The sequence below is a fragment of the Corapipo altera genome, unplaced genomic scaffold (genome assembly GCF_003945725.1).
Source record: "Corapipo altera isolate COAL_440 unplaced genomic scaffold, ASM394572v1 113, whole genome shotgun sequence".
NCBI classification, from domain to species: Eukaryota; Metazoa; Chordata; class Aves; order Passeriformes; family Pipridae; genus Corapipo; species Corapipo altera.
In genome coordinates, this window is record NW_020884895.1 from 11,349,157 (window position 1) to 11,376,873 (window position 27,717).

Here is a 27,717-nt window from a genome sequence, read left to right on the forward strand (position 1 = left end):
GGGCCGGTCTCGGCCGCTCCGCTCCGGGCGCGGCCCCGCGCCGGGTTTCGCGGCGCTCCGGGCCCGGGGGCGGGCCGGGCCGGGCCGGGCGGGCAGGGCGGCGGCAGCGCCGGGGGTTTGAACGGCGGAGCAGGTTGTGCTCCGATCGGCACGGGCGGTGGTGGCGGTGGTGGTGACCGGACCCAGCGCAGCCCGGCGGCCCGCGGTGAGTGAGCGCGGGGCGGGACCCCCCGAGCCCCTCTGAAGCCCCTGCGAACCCCCCGAGCCCCGTCCGTCGGTGCGGCCCCGGGGGGCTCCCGCGGCGGGACGGGGCTGTGCCCTGCGAGCCTCCGCTGGGCTTTCCCTTGCTGTTCGTGCTGGTTTTTCCCGGTGTTCGCGGCCGCAAGTTGAGGTGAGGGTTTGCAAGGTGCAACTTTTCGTTGATTTATTTATTTGTAACCCGCCGTTCCGGCCCGGGCGGCCGCGCGTGCCCCGCTCCTCTCGCCCCTGCAGCAGCCGGCCCGGGGCTCTCTCCGAGGTGTTCGTTCCGTCGGATCCATCGCGGATGAACTCCCGGCCGCTCCCGGGGCTCTGTGCCCCCTCCGCTGGGCCAGCCCGGCGTTTGCCATGTGCCGTGGGCGGTTGTGCCCCCGGGCTGTGCCAGAGCACACCTGGGCCGGTGATGAGCTGAAACCAGAGCCAGCTGCAGCCGCTCGGTTCGCCCTGACCGGGGCCAGACCGTGTTAAATGAGGCTTAGCCTACAATCCTGAGCAGCAGGAGCCTCTCTCCGAGGACATCAGCCAGCAGTGCTACAGAACTGCTTTGGGAACGTGCTTTGGGAACGTGCTTGGTCCCCACCTGAAAGGTTCTGGAGTAGGTGAGGGTTGAGGGGAGTCAAACCTCTCGCTGAATTGAGTTTTTCCTAAAAATACCTTTTTGGGGGGCTAATAACCTGCTCCATAAACCATTTTTTTTTAAATAAAGAAAGTACAGTGAGCTAGGAATCAAACTCCATGCACGTTTTGTTGTAATTAAGCAACTCTGTAATTCTGGGAACTTCAACTCCAGCTGACCGAAAAGTGTTTCTGGAAGAAGTGTTATTAAATTCCAGCCAGAAAGATATAAGCCTTATCTGATGGACCAGTCATAGGCTCTTTGTTTAAAGTGTGCTTTAACTCCTGAGTTATAAAGCACAATGTTTGCCTGTTTCCAGGGGGCTCTCCTGATTTGCTTGTCCTTGGGACTTCTGGCCTGTATGTTGCAAAACTTAAAGGAAACTAAAGAAAACTTAAGGTGTTTGTTCTGAAATGGGAAAGAACAACTGTGGGTAAGGATACTGAAAAGAGAGGCAGGATTCAACCCTGCAGTGAAACACCTGAATTAGTGTGGGATATGGAAAGAAGATAGAGTTTTTGTGAGGTGAGAGGCAGCAGAGTGCAGTGCTCGCTGTTAAAAACGTTCCTGGTTCTTCAAACAGCAGCTCCGTGGAATAAGATTGAGAACACTTCCTTTTTTAATTTGTTTTTAACTCTGAAGGATGCTTTTTCTAGACTTAAAAATGCCAGTAGGCTGTTACAGGAAAAAAAAGTGAAGTTTTTTTCAGCTGAAGGTGCACGATTTGTGAGGAACCGTCTGAGCGGTCGCAGGCGCTTCTCTGGTTCTGTGCTACCTATTGTCTGTAAAAGGGGGATCAGCTGGTGGGTTGGGATCAAGTGGTGCACAACTCATTATTTTAACAATCCCAGCCCAGCCTGGGAGGTTGCCTAGGGAATTGATTTAATGCTGCTGTCCTTTCAGCCGCCGAGGCGGGTGTCCCGCCAGGGCTTTGATCAAAATCACCGGCGTTTGTGAGGGAGAATAAAATTTTCGCTCCATAAAAGCAGAGGAGAGGCCACCCCACTACTAAGGGCTCCTGGTTTTGCATGAGCTGGTCTGTAATTTAAAACACTGTCAAGAAATACCCGTGGCAGTAAAACACTTTTATGAGCATCAAAACACAGGATGAAAATCAGCCCTCTGTTCGATACTTAGCTTCCCTTTATTTCTGGGAAAGCCTTCCATGCTGAAACTGTGTTCTGTTGGCTTTACAAAGGAATCTTTTTATAAATGGAACAGTTTTCCTTTAATGAAATCTGAATAAGGTGGGTTTTTTTAAGGTGTCACCCAGGATTCAGTTCAATTTAAACTGATAACCTAGATGGCAAAGCCAGGGCCACAGCCACACGGGGTGGTGGTGGAGATTTGTTTTGTTTGTTTGCTCTGGGCTTTTTAATAAGTTTAAAGAAGTCTGAATGTTAAAAAAATATCACAAATGCTCCCAAGTGGGAAAGCAGAGGTCTGTCTCCAGGTCTGGCAGTGACCTGCTGTGTTACCTTCAGTAGGACAGTTTTCTGCCTGTCTTCAGTGCAGTAACACTGCCATGCATGATTGCCTTGTAGGGTCTTGCAGAAACTCCTTTTATTAGTGCTTCAAATGTGCTGGACTGTGTTGAAGTGAAGGTGCTGTAGAAACACAGTTATTGCAGTGTTTCCCTCTTGGCAGTGGGGTGTGGAGCGTGTTCTGGGAGGGTGTTAAATCCCTGACCAACAAAGCGTGGTTCCCCTGGGCGGGGGATGAATTGGTTTGAACCTCTGGGCCTGCACTGTGCCAGGGATAAACGTGGCTTTGCTTCCCAGTGCACAGGCAGAAGGTGCTTCCTCTGGAGTCCTGCTGAGGTTGGCTGGTGTTAGTGTGGCCTGATCTAATGGCCAGGAGGGAGGTGTGTGTTCTTGTGTGCTCATTTTGGTTTGTTTTCCTCCTTTCTTGTTTATTTTAGGAAGCTGGAGCTGTTGTCTGTAGCAAAAGTGGCTTTCTTGCTCCAGTCTCCGTGGACACTGAGGGCACTATTATTCCAGAGATCTGAACTTACCCTCCGCTCTCCTGACTTAGGGAGCCTTTTACTGCTCATCTGGCATTACAGGAGTATCTAGTTGCACCTGGGTGGCTGAGGGTGATGTGGAGCACGGATTTGAGAGATGGAAAGGCAGGTTGGGGGATCCACAAGGTGAGGAAACAGCTGCATGCTGATGGGCACTTGCTAAGGTTCCCACAGGGGCAGTGGAAGAGGAGAGCTGGCCAGAGCTGCTGTCTGGGAGCAGACACCTGTTGCAGAGCTGGAAAAAGCCAGGGACAGGAGGCTGGGGATGCCAGTCCCCCTGGGGAGGCTCAGTCTGCCCCTGAATGATGCCAAAGTGCCCCGAGGCTGCTTGGCCGTGTGTGTTCCAGCTCTTGGCAAGGCGTGTCCACGTGAGTCTCTCCAACCTGAAGTAACTCGAGGTTGCTTGCAAGAAACTTCAGGTGGAGACAAGCTGTGGTGTGGAGCAGTCCATGCTCCCTTCCAGACTGGATTTATTGGAAATGACACAGAGTTCAGGTAGCTCTGCACGCTGAGCATGACCAAGCGTGTCCTGAGGTGGGGAAGGGGATGAGTTGAGTCTTAACAACATGGGTTCCAATCAGGCAGTGCTGAGCCTCTTATCAACCTGTTTCTCATTCTTTGCCCGGCCTTTGTTCCACCCACAGGTGGAAAAAAAAGGAAGAATATTGGCAATTACCAGCTGTGACAATTCATGTCCAACACAGAGGGTCTCGTGGTATGAAATGCCCACTCCTTGGGGAACCACTTGCCCATTGATAAGTAGCCAAATACACAAGGTGCAGATCATCCATGGGCATGGCTGGCTGCGTTGGCACATGTCCTTTCCAGGCATCTAATTTTTATCTTGACATCTTATTGTTTGAATGACTCTGTGCTGCAGCAGAGCAGCACCCAGGCTTTCCCAGGTCAGAGCAGGAGCAATAGTTCAGCAACAGCTGCTGCAGCTACTGAAATGGGTCTTGTGTAGTAACAGTGTGTCTGAAAATGACTTGTCCAAGTTGTGAAATATGTATTTCTGGTGAGACATGGATGCTCTCAGGTGTGATCTGGTTGCTGTGTGCCCCCTGCTTTTCACAGGGTATGTTCCTGCTGATCTGTTGAGGAGGAAAAGGTCCTTCTTAAAGCTGTGCAATGGTCTGTGGGAGAAAAGTGTTTATTTTAATTTCTAGAAAGTGTTCTTAGGAGACCAGCAGTCTCCTGGTGCTGACACTCTCAAGTGTTCACCTTCACAGCATCAGAACCACCGGACTGAGTGGTGTGAATGGGGGTTGTTTTCTTGACCCTGTGCAGTAGTGTAGTTCTTTGGAGTCCATGGAACTTTGTCAGCTCCAGCATGGGAGGTAAAGTTGGATTCCATGCCCACCCCTTCCAGATTTTACCTGGAGAGTTGGGACATGAACTGGGAATCTCTGGGAATTCATGAACTGCCTCTGAGATGAATCAATTCCTCTGGCTTTGAGAGCACTGCTGCTGGGGTGGATGGCTCTTGGAGCTGATAGTTCTGGGCTTACTGTGCCTTCCTCTGCCTACCTTGAAGTGCATTGTCATGTTTGTAAAAGAATTTGGAGAAAATATAAAAGATTCTCAAAGAATAGAATAGAATCTGAAGGCGTGTTTTTGATGCATTAAAAAAATAGCACTGCCAATGTGGTGAAGTGAGTTGTCTCTCTGTAGATTAAAATCTCCAGTGTAGAAAGACTCTTGAGCTCAACATCTGGAGTTTGAAAGGCTTTGTGCAGCAAAGCCACAAACTGATTTGGATTAGTGACCTGGTGTACAGGGAGCTGGCAAAGGCAGCAGGAAGCTGTGATAGCACTGGAAAGCTGTGTAAGGAAAACATTCATGGACACCCATCCAGAGTGTCCCCTTCCATGTCTGGTGGGATGAGTGTTAACAGGGTGTGCAGGGCAGGTGTCTCCTGAAGCTGTGCCTGCTGGGTGACAAAAGCACACTACCCTCCTGGAAATAATTCCTTAGGGAGGAGAAAAACAAATTCCATTTAGGCCTCTCGAGGAATGGGGAGCAAATGCTAATTCCCTTTCAGGGTCTGTTGCCATGGGGAGTCAGTTCAAATCCTTTCTAATGCCTCCCTCAGCAGCAAGTTGTGCTGACACATGCTTTTCATGGCTTCCCAGAAAGCAGAGAAATGACTTGGAACAAAAGCTCCCGGAGAGCTCAGAGCCCCGGGAAGAGCAGGGGCTGCTGTTGGGCCGGGGGTGGCACAGGTGGAGTTGTCCTGGGCACAGCCTGGCTCCTGCCTGCACGGGGGCAATGGGCACCAGGGAACTCCTGCCAGAGCCCAGGGATGGTGCTGGGCACTGAGCCCCACCTGCTCCTCTCCTGGGAAGGGAAAGGGTGGTTTAGAGGGCAAGTCCTGGGTGCCAGTCCTCTGGCATGACCCCAGCTGGACGAGTTAGGGTGAGGCTGAAGCCCTCGTACCCCTGGTGCCCTCGGGAGGGAGGTGTGCAGCCACCCCCGCCTGCCTTCCACACCCTACACGGCCCAGGTGCAGCTGGGTGCAGTGTCCTGAGTGTTCAGTGCAGGGCTCAGGGAAGGGGCCTGTGGCTGGATGTGGCAGGGATGAAATGCTGTTTCTGGCTCGCTGGTGGAGCCTGTTGATTGCTGTAAGATGAACAAAGATTTCAAAGCAGCTTTTTCAAACCATCAAACAACATGACATCCGAGTCTGTCTTCATCTGGTGAGCAATGCAGGTGCTCTGGTGGGGGAATAGACAAAATATCAGGTTCAAACCATTAAAAATTAAAAAAAATTCTGCATTTTCAGAGGCCTCATCTGTCTAAAGACCATGCAAGTGCAATATCTGTATTCCAAACCCACACTTCTGTGACCTTTTCCCTTTAGACAACTCTAAGAGTTTCCAGTTGCTCCCAGCAAACTCCACAGGAAATTTTTCTTTGCTCCTGTGCTGTCCTGCCCCCTCTGACACCTCCTGGCAGTGTGGTGCCAGCACAGATGTTCTCTTGGCCCCGTGGCACCTTTGATTAGGGAACTCATCTGTCAGAAAAATAAACCAAACAGAAGTCTCCTCTTTTGTTCCTCCAGACCAGTTCCTAGAGAAATGAGAAAAGGACCAGATACTGTGTGTTTTTGTTTTCTATTGCCAAATATTGTCAGTAATATATTTTCATGCTGGTGATATTTATGGATAAATATTTGGTGTTCAAAAAGGAGTGTAACTTTGGGGGCATTTTTTAAGCTTTTTGTTTATACAAGATGCTTTAACTTCTGGAAAGTAACGGTACATTTATGTAATAGTTTATACCATAGATAGGTGATAGTTTGTTTCATAAGTTATGAAAATTACATCAATTTGTGGGGAAAAATGTCTTTTTGTGTCAGCAGCATGGACCTTCCATCTGATGCAGCCAACGTGCCTTGCCTACTCTGCCTGGCTCCCATATGTGTACCTTCAGCAACGTTTGTGCAAGTTATTTTGAGTGAATGTTGATATTTGATGCTGATTAAAGAGGAGATTTGCACAGATGATGTGTGGAACCCTTAGAGCCTGGGCTTGTGTGACAATTAAATCTAAATCTGCCTGAATTTAGACCAGCTTAAATGCTTAGCAATATTTGGGCGACCGTGAGTGGCTTAGTGGAATAAGAAGCCCAAGACTGCAGATGGGTGGGTGCCCCATGAAATATGGTCATATTAGAGTTTTATAATCTCTTCAGATTTGGTTTCTAGGTCTAACTATGGCCAAGCTTTTCATCCAAAAGGAACTTTGGGTTTTTTTGGATAATGTTTTCAAAAAATACAGCCCTTGTTGTGCACAGGCTTGGGGGTTGTTCCATTGGAGGAGTTGTCACTTTGTAAAAACACAGACTGGAAATTCCCTGTTGATGGCTACTAATAAATTCACCTAGGAGAGACCCTGCAGCACATTTTAGAACAGTCCAGGGAAAGTTGGTGAGAACATGAATTTTCCTGGTTGCATGTTGTGGTGTAAACAGAATTACAAATGGCTTCACTCCCTCTGGTCAGTACCTGTTAGTTCACAATATCAGTATAGCAAAGGGCTGAGCCCTGGGACTCTGGAGAACAAGTCCTAAGAGAAGTGTCTCATCTTTGGTTGCCACTGCAATGTGTTTGCCAACCTGCTGAGTGCTCCTGGCACCTTTGGAAATGATGGAGAGCTTGATTTGGGACATTGAGCCAAGGGACTGCAGAGACAAATCAGCAGTCCCCCCTGGGCAGCCCTCCTGTTCCTGGGGAGTGCAAGTGAATCTGCTGCTTACTCTCAAGCTTAGGGTAAATCACTTCACCTCCCTCCCTTCTAATGGTCCTGCAGGTGTGTTGTGAAGCTAAATTGCTTGGCTTTCCAATACCACCTCAGGATTCTCCCAGGGAAGTCCAAAGTAGTATTTGTACTGTGCTTTGGTGTGTATTTGCTGTTTGCAGTGGCTGGAGGGTAACTGCCCGCACATGGGGGTCAGCAGAGATGCTGTGTGCCCCCACACAGTCACAGCTGCCAGATTAAAGCCCAGCCTTTCCCTCTGGACTATATTCCTGCTGCTCAGTGCCAGCCAGATGGTCTGTCCTCCCTCCCATCCCGAGATCCCTAATGCTCATACGAGTGCTCTGGCCATGGCTGGAGCTACTACAGCATTATTTCCATCACACACTTGGGGTGCCCTTTGTGTGACTCCAGATTGCTCTTCTCATTTCTAACTTTTTTGAAAATTATTATTATTCTTTTCCTTTATGTCAATTGTAGGGTCCAGTATCTCTGAGCTATTTTTCATGGTAATATTTATCATTGATGAGTATCTGAAATGGGCACAACTTTCCAAAATCTGTAGCCCTCTCAATATATTCAGTGTTTTCTGGACTTTGGTTTCTGTTGAAGACAGAATTGCCAGGCACATGCACTTTATACACCATTTGGGGCTAAGGAAGAGAATCAGTTTTTATAAATCATCCTTTCAACGTATGGGTATGTGCTGGAGCAGTGAGCTCTGAGACTGGAGCTGTGTTTTTGTGAGAAGGAGGTGCTGGTGCCCTGCAGTGTCTGTCCTGCCGTGGGGAATGATCCGTGGGATCTGGTGGACTCGCCACTGCTCTCTGTCCGAGTGCTCCAGGAACAAGCAGGGAGGGGGCAGGTGAGAAGGGATGAACAATGCCCAGCCTGTGAACTGCTCCGCTGGTGAGCTGTTAATCTGTCTGTTCTGGGAGCTGGCCCAGGACTCACCCCCTCCTGTCTGGTGCTAAGTGGCGTGTGCTTAGTACCCTCTTCACGCCGGGGACCTGCACAGTGTCCAGCTTAAACACTGCTCATAAACACTTGGATTGTGCTGCTGCTTTCCAAACTGGTTCAGTGTGTTACAGCCGGAGCTGGGGCTGTTTCCCTCCAGTGCTGCTCACCCTGCAGCTCCTGGTGTCCTGCGTTGTGATTCCCTGGAATGAGGGAATTCCCTGCTTCCCTGCACGGCTCACTCAGGCATGGGGGTTTTCTGTGTGAGGGGAAACTGCAGAGTGCAGTGAGACCTGGGGGTCAGGTGTTGTTCTGGTGCTGAGCCTCCTGCCGTGAGAATTCTCTCTCATAACCTAAGCAGAGCATGTGCATCCTCTGCTAAATTCTAATCAAAGGAAACCTTCCTTGTGGGGAATTTACCCACTTTCTGATAAAAAAATAATCATGTTTGTTCATCTCATCCATCTATATCTACACTGTTTATGCATGCACCCATGGATACGTAAGTTTAATTATTTTTTTCATCAAATTTCTTTGAGCAATATCAGTTTACTTCTATTAATAACCTGAGCAGTACTGGTTTACTTCCACTACTAACTCTGTTGCAAGGTACAGCTCTTTGAGAAGGTGTCTCTTGTGGAACACAGTGCTCGAAGCACTCAACTGAGGCAGCTGATGGGTTTAATGGAAGTTATTCAGCTAAAAAAAAAGATAGTTTCTTCAAGTTGCTGTGTTTCTGCACACCACACAATGGACTCCCTTGCTCAGCTTCCATATTAATGCCCTTTGTCCACATATAAAGTGAATGGATTGTTGACATGCTGGAGTAACATCTTTTCTCTCAGCAATGATCATTGGGATGAATGTGCCAGGCCCAAGGCTGAACCTGCAGGAATTCTGCTTGTTGTGAAAGTGATACCCCCAATCTGAGAAACCTGCAGAGCGAAAAATGAGTGTTTTCAGCTCTCTCTGAATTGGCTGCTTCATCAAGTAGCTACACAAGCTGATTTTGAACTCAGATTTATATCTGGCCAGGATTTTGGTAACTTTTTTTTCCCCCAAATAGTTTTGGTGGTACAGTCCTTTCCTATTTAGACATAATTACCTGCTTATTAACACTTTTTGCTCATATAGCTTATTCTACATGTATAAAATAAATTATATAGGCTTAGCCTGTGGAACATTCCTTTTCTACTGTGCTGCTGCTGTTGAAGTGGTGCAAATTTGTGTACAGTTAAGTTCCCAAGTGCACTTTCATTTGAAATGATGGTATTTGGCCTAAGTGTGGGGTTGGTTGGGTCTTTGTTTCCCTTTTTTTGTACTATGGGATCTTGGCTGGGCTCTCCCAGAGCTCTGTAAAGGAAATAACTTAAAAGGCCATCCAAAAAACTGCTGGTGTTTCTTAGGAAGGTTTTCTTACGGGATGTTTGTGTCAGCTGATGCAGCCCCCTTGGGATTCTGCCTTCGTCCCTGACGTGCCAGGGAGAACCTTTGTTCCGAGAGGCCACCGGGGTGTGGGAGAACCCTTTGTGCGAGAACAAAGGAGGATTGTATCGGCATGAGCCGTGAAAGGCAGGGGAGGGGGCTGAGGGGCTCTTTCAGAGGCACTGCAGGGATATATCGATAGCAACATTTCCCTGTAAATCTCTCCCTTGATAGGAGTTCTGTGGGGGAGCTGAGCCGGAGATAAGATCTCCTTATTGTGTGTAAATTCTTAGTGATGAATATTTGATATGGTTTTCTTAATTAAAACACGGTGCCTCTTGTGTTTTTATAGCCTGAAGCAAAGAGCCTGGCAGTGGGCTGGACCGTGGTGGTAGAATTGTTCCTACACTTTAAAAGTAACTATCAGCTTGTGCCTTACTAATTAAGGCTGGAAGAGTGGCCTTGGTTATTGCAGGCTACAACGAAGCTCTTGGCTGGCCAGGGCAGAAGCCCAAGGAGTGTAGAAGCTGAATCCTGGCAGAGGTAGTGGGTAATACTGCTTAGCCTTCCAAATTTGGCAAAATATGCCTTTGGTGTAAACAAAACACTCTGGAGTGGAGACCGTGGAAGTTTTAAGATGGAGCAAAACAGAAACAGGTGTTTTTGGCTCATGCCTGCGGTGGATCGTTCAGACCTTCTCTCCTCCCTGCAGAGGCAAATTCCACCTCTGCAGCAAACCTGGGACAGAAACACCATGGGTGTCAGATTAGTGTTGGCCTGTTGGTCTCTAGTGCCTGCATCGACCAGCAGGGCAGTAAATGTAAACATTTACACTTTGTCGCCAAGTTATTGGCTTCAGCCCCATGCTTGGTGCTGCTTCTGCAGGGGAAACCTCAGCACCTTCCAGAGTGGAGCAGCCCTGGCAGGGTGTCTGTGAGCCCAGCAGCTCTCTGGAAGGAGAGGGGGAAGCTGGCTTCCCTCTGCCTGCCTCCAGCTCACAGGGTCTGCTGCCCCCTCTGAGTGCCAGTGCTGTTCTCAGAGCCTTCCCTGAGCTCATCCAGCTTCCCAGCCCTGCAGGGACAGCCCGGATTTTCCCTGGCGTTGTGAGGTGAACCGAGTGAGAATTGCCTGGTGGCTGACAAGTGCTGGGGGAGAGGATATCTGCAGGTAATTCTGGGCTCCTCACAAGCAGCTCCTTCACCTCCATCACTGCAGGATTCATGGCATGGATGCAAGGAGAAGGGAAAAAGTTCTCCAGGTTCTTCTGTTCCCTTATAGCCGAGAGCAGTGGCTGTGCCCCAGGAGATGACAGTGGCTGAAGTGGTCATTAGGGATCACGGGAGTCCTGTTGGCTGTGATTTCAGATTTCTTGCCCTTTTTGTTCAGAGTGAAGTGGATCTGTGTCCCTCAGCAGAGCTGCAGCCCAGGCACTTGCAGTGGTGTCCCATTTGGGGAGGAGGGGGTTGTTACGAAGCCCCCCTAGCAGTAGTTTTCTGAGGAGACTTGAATGGCAGTGTCCTTACACCCTGAGAGAATTTGCTTGGTTGAAGACAGTTGGAGTTTGTGCCAAGTGTGGGCGAGCAAGCAGCTGGCTTGACCAGAGTGAAGGTGGGAGGGAGATAAAATGGGAGATCAAAGTGGGCTTGTAACAGGAAGGGGTGTCTGGGTTTCTGAAACCAGATCTTGAACTTAATAGAACAGCAAAGGGAGAAGGAGGATCCAGTGAAAGGACCTGGTGTCAGGACAGGAGATCAAGGAGTCCGTGGCTTCAGAGAAATATGAAATGTCTGGCTGCAACAGAACTGTGCATAATAAGTTATGGGAAGGATTTTTGCACATCAGGGACAAAGGCAGAATCCCAAAGGGGCTGCATCAGCCGACACAGGGCAGTGGCTGCCAAGGGCAAGGGCACTGGTACAAGGGCTCTGTGTCCACGTAACTCTCAAAACCAGGAGAGTTTTGAGAGTTACTCACTTTTTTGTATATATAACCTTCACTTGGGGACTGTTGACAGTGACGTGGTGCTGTTGGATGTGTCTGTAGCTTGTTGACTATGGGCCAGCATCATTAGATGGATTACATTGATCATGTCTCCAGGCCCCACTGTGACAGCAGTGACTGTGGGTGGGGTGGGCTCCCTGCAGCAGCTGGGACTTGCTGGCTGGTGGCATCGCTGCAGCCTGGCTCCAGCTCCATCCAGGTGATCTGCCATGGCCCTTGCCTTGGATGTCTGTGGAGATGGTCACGTTTGGGGAGTGAAAAACTGTGCTTGTTGTAACGTTTTTGTGAAGCCAATGAACTGTTTTGCATAAAGGGCACAAATAACTGCAGAGCTTGCAGCAGTTGGGCATTTCTTGTGGATTAACTGGCAGTTCCCCATTCTGGTCTCCCTTGCAGGGTCGGTGCCTTGGATGGTGAGCGGGAGGTGGCCCCACGATGAGTTACTGGAGTCTGGATAAGAAGAGCTGTCTGCAGTACTGCAGGCACTTCCTAGCGGACAATGGTGTGTTCCACGGTGAGTCACAGAGTTATTGGCTGGTTCTGGTTTCTGTGTTCCCTGCTGTCGCTGTCCCCGGCATTCCCCATCCACACGTGTCTCACCCGGGGCGCTCCTGCCGGGACGAGCCTTCACCGTGCGGGGCCGGGCTGGGGGTGCGCGGGGACCCCCGGGAGTGCGGGGGGGGGGGCACCCCCACGGACCGGGGGGGGGCACGGACCGGGGCTACCGGCGGCGCCGCGCGGGGCCGCCAGGGGGCGCTGCGGGACCGCCACCCCCGGGGCTGCGCGTGCCGGACCCGCCGGGACCGACAGACAGACAGACAGACAGACCCCCGGTATTGCCGGGACCGACAGACAGACAGACAGACAGACAGACAGACCCCCAGTACTGCCGGGACCGACAGACAGACAGACAGACAGACAGACAGACAGACCCCCAGTACTGCCGGGACCGACAGACAGACAGACAGACAGACCCCCAGTACTACTGGGCTCTGACAGACAGACCGACTGACCCCCCAGTTCTGCCAGTCTGACCTGTCCCCGCCCCAGTACTGCTGGTGCTGGACCTGCAGGGATCTGACCTGAAAGTGTCAGGAAGGGCTTGAGTTCCAGGTATTGATCAGACGCCTGTGATGCCTCCCAGAGATCCCCAATCAGTGCCCATCACCCCCTCACCTCTCAGCCCCTTGCCATTGCAGGTGACTGCTGTGATCATTCAGTTGTTGGAGGATCCTGCCACTAAATACTCTAAAGTCATTCTGGTGTAAAATACTTCCTTTTCAGGATTTCTTTTTATGTGCTTAAAACTTGATATATCAACTAGAGAGCACATGTGTTCCCCCTCAGGATTTCTCTCCCTTTGCCTCACCCCTGGGCACAGGGTAAGGAGCAGTGCTGAGCCCAGCCTGTGCTCCTGTGGTGGGTCAGGGACCAGCAGGATTCAGGAGCTGTCCCTGCCTGCAGTAGATTCCTGCACATCTCATCTGATAAGAGAGCTGGACCCCTGGCTGCCTGCTGGGAGAGTGACTTCCTAATGCTGTTCCGAGAGGCCCAAATCTTGTACTCCTTATTCCCTTTGCGGTCAGTGATTAAAAACTGTCACTTCAGGGCACATTTATGGCACTATTAATAACAGCAGCATGGAGTGCCTATGAATTAAAGATAGAAATACTTGTCACTTTCAAAGCAAAGGTATTTTTATCTAGAGAACATATCTCCATTTTCAGTGTGTTTGTCAGCACTGGGAGAGTTTGCAGCCCACTGTAAACCAGGCTGTATCTGCATTTTTGTCACTGTGATTATGTCACCATCGATGAAGTTAATGGCTTAGTGGGAGAACTAATCATCTGTCAGTTTGTGGATCTTCCTAATGAAAGGCAGTTCCATTTTCCCCTGTACTGCTTTTTTCTTGCCCATGGGCACTGCTAGTTTATTTGGGACACCAGAAGGATGTTAATAACTTTCTAAGTCAGTCTGACAGTGGCGTTGTCACATTAATTCATGTGTGTGCTGCATCTGGGACTCGTGTTACAGGCGAAGTGCTTGGTGAGCCTGTCATCTCCAGGCACAGCCATTCTGCTCCTCAGGTGAAATGGAGTCATTCCTGGGGTTTATCAGGCCACTCATGGAGTCCCTCTGGTTTTGGTGGGATCGTGTTCCTTCCGAGTTGTCTCCCAGATGTCTTCCACCCAGGTCCCCCTCCCTGTGTCTGGGCACTCTGGCAGTGTTTTGGTGAGTGCCTGTTGATCTCCCTTCTCTCCGGGCAGCTCCCAGCTCCCTGGCACCAGTGTATTGACTGGAGCTGTTACATTTTGGATGTGTAGTTGCAGTTTTGCTGTTCCAGAACACATGAAGGAACAGTCTGGTCAGTGCTCTGTGACTGAGGTGGTATTTTATCACAGAGCAGCACAATGTCTTTATCCTGCTAATGGTGCAAAGGCTGGATAATGATCCATCAGCACAAGGTCTGGTAATCCGTGAACAGCTATTGAGGGATGAGTGTGCAGAGTGATAATTCTCTAAAGTTGAAGGCATAATTAGCAGGGATCCTAGACCAGAAAGATTCCATGGCTTAATTTGTTTGTCTTTTGTTCATGACCAGACAGGATTAATTATTTTTCCCTGACAGAATCTCTCAGGGCTTCCCATTTGTCTCTTTTAACCTAAGCAAGACCCTGCAGCAGCAGTTCCTTCACTGTGAGTGTGTGGAGGGAGCTGAGTCCTGCTGGGCAGTGACAGGGGAGGCAGTTCCCCCAGCCTGATGTGAGGGTGTGTGCACGTCCCAGGAGTTACCAGGGGGCTCCTGATGCTGGAGACAAGTTGGTTTCCTTTGGGGCTGTGCTGATACAGATCAGAGAGTTGATGGAGCTTTTTGGGGATTTGCTCCTTGTCAGTGGGTGTTCTGGTGTTGAGCTGTGTGTGTCCAACTTACTGTCTATTACTCCCAACTTACGCAGTGTTTTCGTGATGTTTTTGGTAGTTATTGCTATTATAGTGTCATATTCTGATACTGAGAGCACGGCTCCTCAGGGAGCAAGCACACAGGGTCGTTGATAAGCTTATTTTCCTACACTTCTGAATGCTAATATTCTGTAATTGTTAAACAGAAAGAAGCTGTGATGTGTTTAGTAAATGGCTGATTTTGTCTCAGCAGTTCTGAAAGTAGCTGTTCCTACTTATATTACTTATGCTAATGATCTTTTTTCTTAACTACTTTCAGAAACACAAAATTTTTTTAAAACTCCATTTCCATAATTTTAATTAATTCCCTAAGTTTCTAACTTTATCTTCTGACCTCTCCACCTCTTTCCAGACCTGTGTCAGTAGGGGCTGGCCACCATTGGTACGATGTTGTGTTAATTCTGCCCTTATTACCCCAACTGCACCCTTTGATTTGGAGCAGTGGGATAATTCAGTTGCATCAGGGCTGTCTGGAAGGTCACATCTCAGTTACTGCCTATAACTGAACCTGTGAGCTGGAAGAACTGTTGCACCTCAGGTGCAGGGCAGCCAGGTAAAAATATCTCACAGGATCAGTGGGTGTTCTTGAAAAGCACAGCACCATCTTCAGAAACCTCAGGGCTGGAAGCATCCACAGGGATGCACGATAGGAAATTTGCTGCTCTACTGCTCATCTCTGGTGCTTCCTCCCTCCCCTTGTGGCACCTGCACTGCTTTAAGCACCTGAGCAGATGTTGTTCCATTTGTTCACCTCCAGCTGAGGGGTTCAAGTGCAACAGCTTGTGGACTGCATAAATAAGAATGCTGGAGCTCTGTATTTATTGGGAGTAGTTTAAATGGCTTGTTTTGTGTAAAAAAAGAAAAAATAACACAACCAACCAAAAAAAACCCCCAACAAACCCCAAACAAAACCAAAGCCCCCAAAGAAACAAAGGGAAAAAAAGATCAGCTTGGAGCAGAAGCACCCACATGAACCTGCAGCCCTGCTGGAGTGCACAGTGCTCTGCAACAGCAGGACAGCACCTGGCTCCTGGGATGCTTTAGTGCAGGATGTCCCATCCCTGGAAGTGTCCAAGGTCAGGTTGGACAGGGCTTGGAGCAACCTGGGAGAATGGGAGGTGTCCCTGCCCATGGCAGGGGGTGAAATGAGATGGGCTTTAAGGTCCCTTCCAACCCAAACCAGTCTGGGATTCTGTGATTAGTCGAAGGAAGATGCAGTTGTGAGTGTTGAGGAGCAGGGTGAAGGTGGTGGTGCACGAGGCCCAGCCTAATGCAGTTCTAGTCAGGAGTACTGGAGCAAGGGGAGCTGGGGAACAGGCAGAGGCAAGGGCTACAGAACTGGAGATGAGTCACGTTTGTTTAGCTTGGAAAATCCAAGATTGAGAGGGGATGTGACTGCTGGCCCTGACTGCTTTGCAAAGGGAAAGCTCAGGGAGGAAAAGGCTTATCGGAACTGATGGGAAAAGTTGGCACAAGAGCACATTGAAAATTGTCCACAAATATATAAAAAAGACACAGGAAAAACTTGGGTACCTTCAGCTGGTGATTGGCAATTTTGGAAAAATGGTTAAAGCATCCTACTTGTGCCTTTGCTCTGGAGTTGTAAATGTAGTCAGCAAGCAATGTATTGACTAGTGGGAATAGAAGGCTGGAAAACCATTTGTCTGGTCTCAATTCAGTTCCTGTGTACAGTGAACAGCAAACACAAGCAGCAGTGCTCCCATTCCATTCAGGAAAACGCTGCTGTACATGGACCAGGCTGCCCTGGCACATTATAGTGGTGTTTAGGGACACTTGCATGTTGTTAGACAAGAGGAAGTATTGATGCACAACTGGGGCTTTCCCCAGGGCTTTCACAGGTTGTCTTTAGGTGGTGACTGACACTGGTGTGCAGTGAAGTGCTGTGGGCATGGCACTGCCTGAGGCTTTCCTAGGATTTTATGATTTCGTTAGGAGAAGCTGCTAATGGCTGCCTTTGCAGGATATTGAAATTCTTATCTGTTTATGTCTGAATTTTTGGTTACAGAAGTGGAGGTTGCTGCTGTGCCTTGTACTCTGGGGAGTCTTATCTGCCCAGGAGCAAAAGTGTCAGTTTTCCTCAGCAGCAGCAGCAGTGAGATCCAGCAGTGTGTGTGCACACAGAGAATAACAGGCTGGGGGCAGATCTGGACCTCAGCTATTTTAGCAGTTCCTGTAGAACAGAGCAGACAAGCAATTACAATGTTTGGAATAGCCCTGAGGATTTGATGAACCCACTTTCTTTTCCTTCCTGTTGCAAGCAGTGCCAAGATACAAAGTGCAACATCCCTCTAGGCTTGGAAAAAGAGGGTTTTTTTTATTTTCGCAGGGTTTTTAAGCTGTAAATGTGGATCATGTTTTGTTTGTTTGCTGGCAATAACAATGTGGGAATGGCTGTGTTGTCAAAGCAAACATCCATCTACTTGGCTAGTGCATGTTTGGGGCTGAAAAGAAAAAGGGAAAAACCCCAGTGTGTATGGAATAGCCCTTCTGTGGCTCCCAGTGCCTCCCATCAGCAATGCAAGTATGTCCCAAGCCAGAAGATCCAGATAATTGCACTTATTATCTTTACATCTGATAATTTTATTTTTTCCATAAGTTTTTTTTTTTTCTGGAATTCACTCGTGCTCGTGATCAATTAATTAACTCCAAAACTTATGGTGGTTGGTGTAAACCATCTGCTTGAGGGGAATCAGGGATTCCATGCCACCTTCAGGCTGTAGTGGCTTTGGCAAGTTGGGTTGCTCAATTGCTTCACCTGGGAAAGACCATTGCCTGGGTGTTCTGAGCTGGGGCTGAGCCTGAGAAGTGGCACAGGTCCTTAATGTCAGCATTTTAGGGCCTCTGAATGTCTCCTTTCCAAGGTGAGCTGAGTAAACGGGTGGAGAACTTTTCTTTGCTTCAGTGATATTGAACTTTCGTGCCCAGTGAATAAGAACATAAAATGCATTATGTTTTACTTTCTGTGCAGTAAAGTGGTCTGTTTTGGTTATTGGAGCACAAGTTTTTGGGGGAACAATACTACAGCTTTGCCAGATGGCACATCTACATTTGGGCTGATGTTGGCTGGTGGGCAGGGCTCTGCTGGAGCCTCGTGTGAGCCAGGATTCGAGGCACAGGGCTGCAGCTGCCAGATGTGGAGAGCAGGATCCAGCCCCAGATCTTCATAATCGGCTTCAGTTGGAGTTTTGTAATGATGCTTGGGAAAGCAGGACAAGTTAGGAGTGTGGGAATTCATATATTGGTTCATATTCTGACTTCTGTGGTGAAATAACCACAATTCATTCCTCGACACAAAGAGATGTAAGTGAAAATGTATGTGCAAGAAGGGCACTAAAGAATTTATGTGTTGAGGTTCACTTAGATTAAAAAAGAGACAAAAATGCCTGAAGAAACTGTCCTGGTGCTTTGGTGAGGAACCCTCTGTCTGTCACTGGATCCCTCCTTTGTTGAAAGGAGGAGTCTCGAGTGGGATCTGTCTCCAGAGGGTGTTTGGTGATTGAAGTCTAGTGCCAAGTGTTTTCCCCTTCCATCTTGGTGTGTTTCTCAGCTTTCCATAGAACAATGTCTTCATTAATGACAAATGAGTGGATACAAGCTTTAATCTGATAAAAGTGACAAGTTTTGTATGCAGCTAATACAAAGTTTTATTAATTGCTAGCTGAGTTTCCACTTGGAGTTTGTATTACAGTTTAGGTCCAAGATTAAATTTGGATGATGAATATGAAGATGTTATTGTCTCCTTATTTCATTATCAATTCACTGTGAGAGGTGTTAGTTCTCTAATCAGCTTTTCTTGCTCTTTAGCAGAATTAGGCTTTGTACTGGTTTCCAGCTATTTTGACAGTGAAAAAGGAAAAATCAATGAGCTAGAAAATGAACCTTCTTCTGATGCTGTAATTTCAAAACTGTTAGTTAAATCATATTCTCATTTATTGGAAAATGAGTATTTTGCAGTAGAACTTGCGGTGTTGTGTCTCTGTCTGGTAGTCTGAGCCCTGTTAGGTATGGGCAGAAAATCTAAGTAGGACAAACAGGCAGAGAGGTGAGGCTGTTCCCTGTCCTGCCAAAGGGACTTGAGTTATTGGGATTGTGTGACACCTGTGGAACAGCAGTGATGGTTGGAAATACATCCTGTTGCCTTGTGGTCATTGATGTCAATCGATGACAGGTGATGGAAAACCAATTTTTTGTTTGGAAATATTGTTTGTCACCATCAACTCCGAGACTTTGTTAGGACTTTGCTGTGGCACCACGGAGCATTCCCAGCAGGAGCCCGTGACTGCCCTGAGAGCAGGGAGCGTGTGGAATCACTGGAACCTCGTGAGAGTGGAGCTGCTTAAATCAGATGTAGGTGCAGTGTCAGGTGGTATAAAATGAACTTGTTGCCTTTTCCCTTTGCAGCCAGACAAACTGTGACATTCTGTGTCCTCAGGGCCACGTGGGTTCAAATTTGACTCTGACAGGCCTTGGGATTAGATGCAAAACCTGGCTTGAAGAGTTGTCATGGGGATTGATGTCTTTTTTTTATTTTATTTTTTTTTGAAGTTGAATAAAGCTGCAACTGTTGTCACACCGTTGGGCATGTCTTCTGAATTACATGGTCTTCATTTGTTTGCTGTAACCTTCTAACCCATAGGATGTACTCGAATTTCCAAAGCATTTAAGCACTTCTGGTTTTAAAATGAAGTTTCCCTTGAAGACAAAATAATGAAGAATGTATTAATGGTTGTGCAAGATTTGTGACAGAGCAGCTGTGCTGTTAAAGATGCTCATGTATAGCTCGACACATAATGGATGGAATGGTAGGAGTGTGTGTGAACTCGTACTTAGCACGTTATCTGCAGTCTGATGTTAAACTATGCAGTGGTGGCAGTTTATTTTCTGTTGTTGAATTGCAGCTCTAGCACATCAATTAATTTGAATGCAAATGTGTTGGTAACTGTCTAGAGGCTTCAGAGTGATGGTTTGATCCGGTGATGTGGTGAGCTGAGAACCAGAGGTGGGGTAAGGATGGGCTGCCCTGTTTCCCTTGTTCTGCCTGGGAATGGGTGACACTTCCCTCCTCAGAGCGGGACTTCTGTCACGTCCTGCCATCCCAACCTGCAAGTGCCATTGGAACCACAAACTGAGGGCAGCCAAGAACCATCCTACAGTGGGTTTGGGGTCTTGTTTCATTTTACAGATTGCTGGGCATAGTCCACAGACACCCCACGGTTCCTGTGATGTATCATGACCTGGGGGCTGTGGGAAGTCTGACTGTGTGTGTGTGTGTTAAAAATGGCTAAGAAATAATGATTTCTCAGTAAGTGAAACACGTCAACTCCCCTTGGATCTTGTCTCCCATCTCACTGAAGTTCTGCACGCATGTAGAACTGTGGGGGGTGGGGTTTTGGGTTGCTTTTTTTATTTCCTCCTCTCAACCACGCTGTCTATCCTGTAACTTCTCCCTAACATGCACTAGACAAATGCTGTCCTCTTTTATTGCTGTCACAATGTTTGGGAATACAACTGGGAATTCCTTTGGTGTGCTGATGTAAATGTCACTGTGGAAGAGCCAGCTGAAGAGTGAAAAAATTGGAAAATGCTGTAAATGAAAGATGTGAAGTGTTATGACCTGACTTTATTCTTTCTGTGCTTTCCAACCCTGTGTTCCCTTGGGCTCCATTGTAAGTAAGTGCAATTTATGCAAGTCTGAATGTTTCTGCCCATTGTTCCACAGTGACTATAAACCCTGATTTCAGGAGCACTGAGTTGGCTGAAAGCAGCCCAGGATCTCTGGGGTAGCACGGAGGTTTCTGTAGCCCCTGGGAGCGTCAGTGCTCAGCATCTCACGGGGGACTTTGGCTCTCCTGAAATGCACTGCTCAGTGATGCACAGCCCCAGCCGTTTGCATTTGTGCTCTCGCTGGCCTCATTCTGCAGAGTGGCTGTTCCCCCTCGAGCCAGGGACAGGCACAGAGGAGGAGGCACAAAATCCGGGGAAAGGGAGCAGGGTCCGGGAAGGTTCTCTCCTCCCGCCTGGCAGGATCCGTGGCGGCAGATGCTGGGAGTTACTTTGGAGTGAGGGGGGATTTTCTCTCCTGCATCCAGCCTGCGTCACTCTCCCGCTCTCTCACTCAAGTGTGGTAATCCCTTCCCGACCCTGCCCGCAGGATTTCCTTGTGCTCCCGACTGGAGCTGCTCTTCCCAGGCTGCGGGCACGGTTCCTGCCGGAGCGTCTCCGTGGGCTGTGTGTGTGTCAGACCCGGAGCAGCCGCTGCTCCTCATCCCTGAGCACAGCACGGAGCAGATGCTCCCAGCTCCCCTCCCGGGCTGTGCTTCCCACCTGTGAGCAAAGTTGGCTGGTGTTGCCCCTGGATTTGCGGATGGATCAGGAAGATCTCGTCGCTGGTCCTGCAGAGCAGTGCTGGCAGAGCTCTGCCGTACTTCCAAGGATTGCTTCCCACATGTGTTAGCTCTGAAGACACGAAGATTGAACTGAGGCTTTCCTGCAGGGAGAATTTCCATTCTGCTTACCAATAATGCATGAGTTACAAATTTAATGGCAGACCTTGAAGTATATAAAAATCTAAGTCCAGAAAAAGGTAAGGATGTTTGTGGATGTTTGAGTTTGGAATTGCCAAAGGACGAGCTCGTAACATTTCTGGGAATGCTTGTAGAAAAATCAGGTAACTTAATCCTTCTGATTGTTAAGTTACATACAGTATTTCTGTGGACATTGCTGGTATGAAAAATGTGTGTGTATTCCTCATTGTTTAACAAGAAAACTTGGTATTTTTGTATTGACTTGAAAGAACATTTCTCCATGAAAACACGTCATTTTTATATGAGATACTGCTCCTATGATAAGGACAAACTGCACTTCTGTGTTAGCTTAAATTATTGCAAATGCATTTGCCTTGAACAAAAACATTCTTGACCTTTTCATCTGTTGGGCATTTTGCTGTGGCTTTCTCTGGAGAAGAGTTTCTGTAGCTTTTTCTAGTGGTGCTTATAAATAGTATAACACACATGCAAATGATGTGTAAAATTTGAATGAAACAGCACTGGATGGGTCTTTTCAAGAATTGCAGGAGATGGTACAGAAAAGGAAGACATCTTGAATAACTTCCTTCAATAACTTGTAGTTTATAATGTCTGATTTTGTTCAATTTAAGTCAGCGCTTGATGGAAAGTGGCAATTAGCTTAAGGCTCTAAGTGGATAGAGGGTAAATGCTGTGGAGAGGAGAAATCATGCTAGATAAAGTTAATTTTTGTATTTTGCTTATCCTTAAGGATGTTGGGTTACGTGCTTTTAAAGAAAAAAACTTACATTTGGCAAACTGCAGGCTTGCCAAAATTGGGGAGCTCAGAAGGCATTTTTATGACATAATTATCTGTAATTTAAAATCAAACAAACTAGTCTAAAATTAAACCACTAAAAGTCATGGATTGTGCTTTGAAACATCATTTTGCCCAGTATAAAAAAATGTTAAAAAGATTCAGGGCAGTGTTAGTGATATATTGATGTGTTTCTTTGTATCTGGCATTGTTGATTTTATTTGATACTTGTTATTGAGTCAAAGTGACTGGGAATAGACACAGCTTTTGTGTAAGAAATTGAGCCTTTTTGAGGAAAAAATGAGTTATTTGTAGATCCTGAGGAAAGAGCCTCCTGTGTTGGAGTTGGTGTGGTGCAGTGCCAAACCCTGTTCTTATGTGGAGGTTTTGGTTACCCCAAGCTCTGCATTAAGATTTGATGCCCATGCTCAGGTAAAGGAGAGCAGGTGTTACTCCATCTGCTTCCCGAGGCACAGGAGGTAATGGATATGGCCCCATTGAATAATTCACAGCAGCCAGCTCCTGGAGGGGGTGTGGAACAGGCCTGGAAGGAAAGCATCGGGTTTAACTTCTGAATCTCGTGCCAGTGTGTGTGGATACCAACATTCCATGCCAGAGTACTCTGATGGTGGAATTCAGCTCCAGGTCACTGCAGTCCCTCTCCTTCCCCTGGTCTAACACCAACAATTCCCAATCCGCTTGGTTGTCTCGGTCAGTGGCGCTGCCATCCCTGTCTGGGGAGGGCAGTGGGGAATCAGGGACAGCCAGTTCCCCTGGGTGTCCCTGGTGCCCAGGTGTGGCTGTGCTGGTGCCACCACAGTGGTGTCGGGTCTGCAGGGCACGAGCACGGACCCGGCCTTGTGTCCTGTGGGCACAGACGTGTCCCCACGTGGCATGGGGGGAGCAGGCAGAGCACCTGGTCCCCGTGAGCAGGCTGGGGTTGGCACCTTTGGCACCTTTGGCACCCATACTGATCCCGCAGGAGCACACCCCAAGCACATTAACGCACCTGAGGGTGCTCTAGGATGATGCCTGGATGAATGGGTACCTGAGCAGGTGGGCACTGCCTCGGCTCCAAATGAGCTCTCCCGGGAAGCAGCAGCTCCAGCGGCTTGGCCGTGGATTCCTGGGTGGCTGCTGACCCTGAGAGCGGGAAATGCTGGAGCTCGGGGAGGGATTGGCACTGGGACGCAGCGGGCACAGCACAGACCTGCCTTGGTTGTGGGTCTGCTGCTGCTTTGTAGTTCTTTGGTGTTTTATCAGAGCCCCGGGGATGCAGTTGGCACAGCTAAGCTGAGAAACAGCCCCAAATCCATCAGGGCTCATTCCCAGAGACCATCACAGCAGCCTGTTCAATACTGTTATTAGTGCTGCTTTGGGGCTCATGTATCTGCAGCTGTCCAAGAACCTGGAAAGCAAGAATTAAGTGTGGACTCTGGAATAGTGATACATAAAGGAATTATGGTCTGAGTGGGTATCGAAGGCATCAGTCTCCTCCTGGGGAGATCTTGGTCTCGCACAGGTTTAATTCCAGCAATAGCTTAAATCTGTCACAGCATTTCGTGCACTGACAATAAATTAGCACATGCACGTGGCAGCTGTGAGAGGTGTGAAGCCTGGGGATGGTTTGGTATGTCCTGGGGTTGTTCCCTGTGTGGAGTGTCTCACCTGCCAGCCTGACCAGAGTGTCCTCCCATGGCCCCGGGGAGGGTTCTGAGGGTGCTGGAGATGGATGCTGAGGGCTCCATGAGAGGCATCCAGTCTGTTCAGCAGAGCCAAGGGCTCAGTGGACCAGTTAGCAACTAGGTTATGTGCTTGTTAACTACTTACTGTTCCCCTTTTTGCGGTGCTTGTGAATTCAATCTACTCTTGTTTCAGTAGATCTGCAGAACGCTGGTGTGAAACTGGAAAGGTTGTTGCAGTTTGCTGAAGAACAACTGTTGCCTTTCTGAAACTGTGTGGCATAGATGTGAAACTGTTCAAGTACCTCTGATAGCACTTTGAATGCTGGGCTGGGCTGGGCTGGTGGCCCTGCCGTGGGAAACCAGGGGCTGGGGAGCAGAACTGGCTGAAAGAAACGTTCACAGCTCCTCCCAGCACTGAGCTTGCTGCAGCAGATGTGTGTGCTTGTTTTTCCTCTTTTCCAGCAGAAGCTCATGCCTTGGAGACAGCCTGGCAGCATGGGCTGCTCCCTGTGCTTTTGGGATGGCTGCAATGAGAGTTCTGAGATGCCACGGGAGGGTTTCTGTGTGAGAGACAGGAAATGAGGCAGTAGGACAGGAGCTGGAGCCTGGGCTGTGGCAGGTTATCGATACCCTCAGCACCACAACACATAATGGGTTTGGAGGTGTTTGCACGTTACCAATAGAAACATTGATCAGCGTGAAACTCAGCTGCACAAAACATCATCATTTTCAGTCATAAAATCACTTTGGTGTTTGAGACTGTCAATTCATTGTTTGCCCACAGATGACTCACTGTTGGTGACTTGCTCCGAGGTAACTTAGAATAGATAAACATGTTTCTTTAGGAAAATGACTGTTTCTGAGGAGTGGGAATAAATTAGTCCATATCATCTGTGGCAATGTTGTCTCCATTCATTACTTTTAAAGGTTAATTAACTCCACCTTCCGTTCTATTCTGCTTTTTTCCCCCTCCTCCTGCTGTCCAGCAGAGCCCCAGATGTGGGTTTGTTTGGCAGCCCGAGGGGGAAGCAGTGCTCCCTCCAGCCCAGCTCCAGGTCCTGGCACTGGGTGCCTCTTCACCCTGCAGCTCCAGCTGCTCTTGTGCCCTGTCACTCGTTCCCCTCCCCAGGGGGGTGAGATTGCTGTCCAGGTGCTGAGGTTGCTGTCACACACTGGTGTTTGCTGATAACTTTGCAGACATCAGGACTGACTGTTCACACTGAAGCTGGGATGGTTTATCCTCTGCGTGTCTCCTGTGTGGGGACAGGGAGGAACTTTAGGAAGGGTCTTTGTGTGGGGTTTTTTTCTATTTTTTTTGTTAAATTGGAGAAGTTAAGCAGGGGGTGAGAGGTATAAAGAAATGGTATATTTGGAGAGGATGTGGAGGATGAGGGGATCTGACCCAGCTGAATGTGCTGTGGTGGGAATTCTATTTCCCTGGGTAGTAACGTACAACAAAGGCAGGCCGAGAACAAGACAGGTTTGTTTCATAGTGTATGATCCTTATTTATGTACTTACTGATTTGTTTAGGGGGCAGATCTGGGATTCTGGAAGGCAGAGAACTCGTGGCTAACTGTGTTGCACCTGTGCTTCCAGAGGCACAGCTCCTGGTCTGCCTTCCAGACTGTTGGTCTCTGTCAGTTCTGGGAGGCATCAAAGGCTGAGCTGCTGTCTCAGTGCTGCAGAGGTGGCTCAGTGGAGCTCCTGGGAGTGAGGGATTGCTCCTCTGGTGCCTGAGCACTTGCCTGGCTGAGGGTTCCCTTTGCAGACAGGGCCACAGCCCCCCAGAGCGGTGCCTCCTTCTCCCTGTGCCTGGTTACAGCAGGGTGAGGGTGCTGCCCGTCCTGAGTCCCTCTCCTGAGCCTGGCACAGCAGCACCTACACACCTGGCTGCTCTTCCCCCTCTTGGCAGGGGCAGTGGAAACTCTTCTCCTCCATTTCTTCCTGTCTCCTGCCTTTTCCACATGCTCTGTAGTGTCATAATCAATTGCTGTGCCTTCCCTGCTGCGGGATCCTCACAAAATAAAGAGGATTAGGATGTGCAAACTTAACTGTGTTTGCTTAATAAATCTGCACTCCTTGTTCACCCCATTGATGTGACAATGTGCTTTGGCAGCTGGCCATGTCTGTGCTTAAATGATTGAGCTTTTCAGTGTGGATAAAGGGCTAATTCCATGGTCTGAATGGAAAACTTACAGCCCTCAGTCCTGCTGCGTTACAGAGGCACCAGAGCTCTCACAATGACCAGCTCTGATGTGGGCTGGTTCTGAACAAGGGATGAAACCTGGGCTAATTGCTTGAAGATAATAATTGGAAGTTTGCTGAGCTAGCAGAAGGAAGGCATGCTTGGGCAGAGGTGGAAAATATCCATTATTCCTGGTCTCTGGGGGCTGTTCTCTCGGACTTCGGTTGCTACACTGAAGGGTTGCTCCCAAAAAGGGGATCACAGCCCCTGTAAGTGAGGCACTGTGCTGGCAAGACATTCTCTGCATTGCACAGTACTCTGTAAAGCCTCACTGAGGGAACACAACTTGTGAGGATCATTACAACTCTATAGGGATGATACTGTAGTGCCAGGGTTTTGTTTGGATGCTCCCGGTTCCTTTCTGATCTGTAAATGCAAAAGAGGAGGGGACCTCCATCCAGGAAGGGATTCTGGGTGCTCCCATGGCAGGAATAACCAAGGATTGACAGGGATCAGCTGTGGAGGAGATGAGCAAAAACTGTTCACTTGAATGGGAAAATAAGATGAATTATTGATCATAGGCAGGAGCATTGAGCCAGCAATGTCAAGAGGGGAGGCTGGAAGAGCAGTTACGATGAAATATGTGTTACTCAAACATGACTTCTGAGAGCTACTACTCCCAAATATTTGGTTTTGTTTTGGTTTTTTTGGAAGAAGAAAAGGCAACACCAAACAATTCTCAGATCTGCGAAGAGTTGAAACTATACTGGTAGATTTTGGTTGTGTTGGGGGTTGTTTCCCCTTTCTGGGTATTGTATGTTTTTGTTTTAAGCCTCACCCCTTTTTTGTTTGCATATTATCCAGTGACTTTCCAGGCATGAGTTGTTTTCCACAGTGATTTCCATTGCCTGCACACCATTCTGGTTGGTTTGGGTAGTCGCAGTTTGTGTTTGGTTCCTCGTTTGCTTTCTCTGCATCTCCAGGGCTGAGATGAATGAATTGCCTGTGCCCTTTTCAGCTGGGCCTGGCACCAGCCTTTGGTGTCTCTGCTGGTGCTCTGTGACTTCCTTGAGGGTTTTCTTGGGATTTGCAGAAGTGTGAGAGATTGTCCATCTCATGTCCGTGGACTTCCCAGAGATTAGGATTAAATCCACCGTAAGAAGCTTAATGTAAAATTCTGTAGGGTCGGAAGAGTTGCTGCAGAGCAAATTAAAATGTGGCATAAAGTATGAGCTGTGGCTATTAAAACCAGTCCTGCCTGGGGCCCTGGATTCCCCAGACCTGCATGTGCCCTCTGTGCCCTCCTGGGCCCTCTGGCTGTTGCATAACACAGCAATCAGCCCTGTGCTGACATTAGTGCTGGATATTAGTGCTCTTCTGGGGGATTTAGATAAAACGAGCTCTCTGGGGCTGGAGGTGGGGACTAAATGGCTTTTAATGGCATTAGTGTAGAGGCAAACTTAGTGTGCTCAGGATGAGGGAATGATACAAAACAGGGTGTTGAGGAGAGCACAAAGAACTGAGAATGCTGGGGCTTGGCGTTTGTTCCAGGGTTTGAGCAGATCCAGAGTGTTTCACTACTTGGATCGGGACAGTTTAACTGTGTACTGGTCTCCAGTTCAGGGGGTGGGGGCTTTTTTGGGAAGGACCTTGATGATCATGAAGTCCAACCATCAGCCCAGCACTGCCACCATGTTCACCACTGAACCACGTCCTCAAGTGCCATATCCAGATGTTTTTTGAACACTGCCAAGGATGGTGACTCCACCACTGCCCTGGGCAGAGTACACAGTAAACCCCAAAATACTGAATGCGGGGGAGAAGAGCTGATGTTGCAGTTGAAAAAGTAACTCCTGTGTTTTATGGGTTCCTTTTATCTCCTCAAGCTTAATGTCAGCTTAATGCAGTCGATGCATATCATTTAGAAATCCAGTTTCCATCCTCTTTCATAATTACACTTCTCAGTGTTTGGTAATGCTCTTTATACCTTATTTAATCTTTTTGT

General features: G+C 48.5%; 1 protein-coding gene across 12 annotated transcripts in view; it reads left to right on the top strand.

Annotated features, from left to right (window-relative positions):
* Positions 1-27,717, top strand: part of PLCH1 (phospholipase C eta 1) — an 83,484-nt gene that overhangs the window by 784 nt on the left and 54,983 nt on the right. For 9 of the 12 annotated variants that reach the window (XM_027647500.1, XM_027647506.1, XM_027647508.1 and 6 more), the window contains exons 1-2: positions 118-205; positions 11,936-12,053. In XM_027647500.1, the coding sequence (XP_027503301.1) occupies positions 11,975-12,053 (79 nt within the window). In that variant the 5' untranslated portion in view covers positions 118-205; positions 11,936-11,974. Of the gene's footprint in view, positions 1-117; positions 206-769; positions 858-11,935; positions 12,054-21,049; positions 21,105-27,717 lie in introns of those variants that run through there. The other 3 variants (XM_027647502.1, XM_027647501.1, XM_027647504.1) reach the window with 3 other exon arrangements.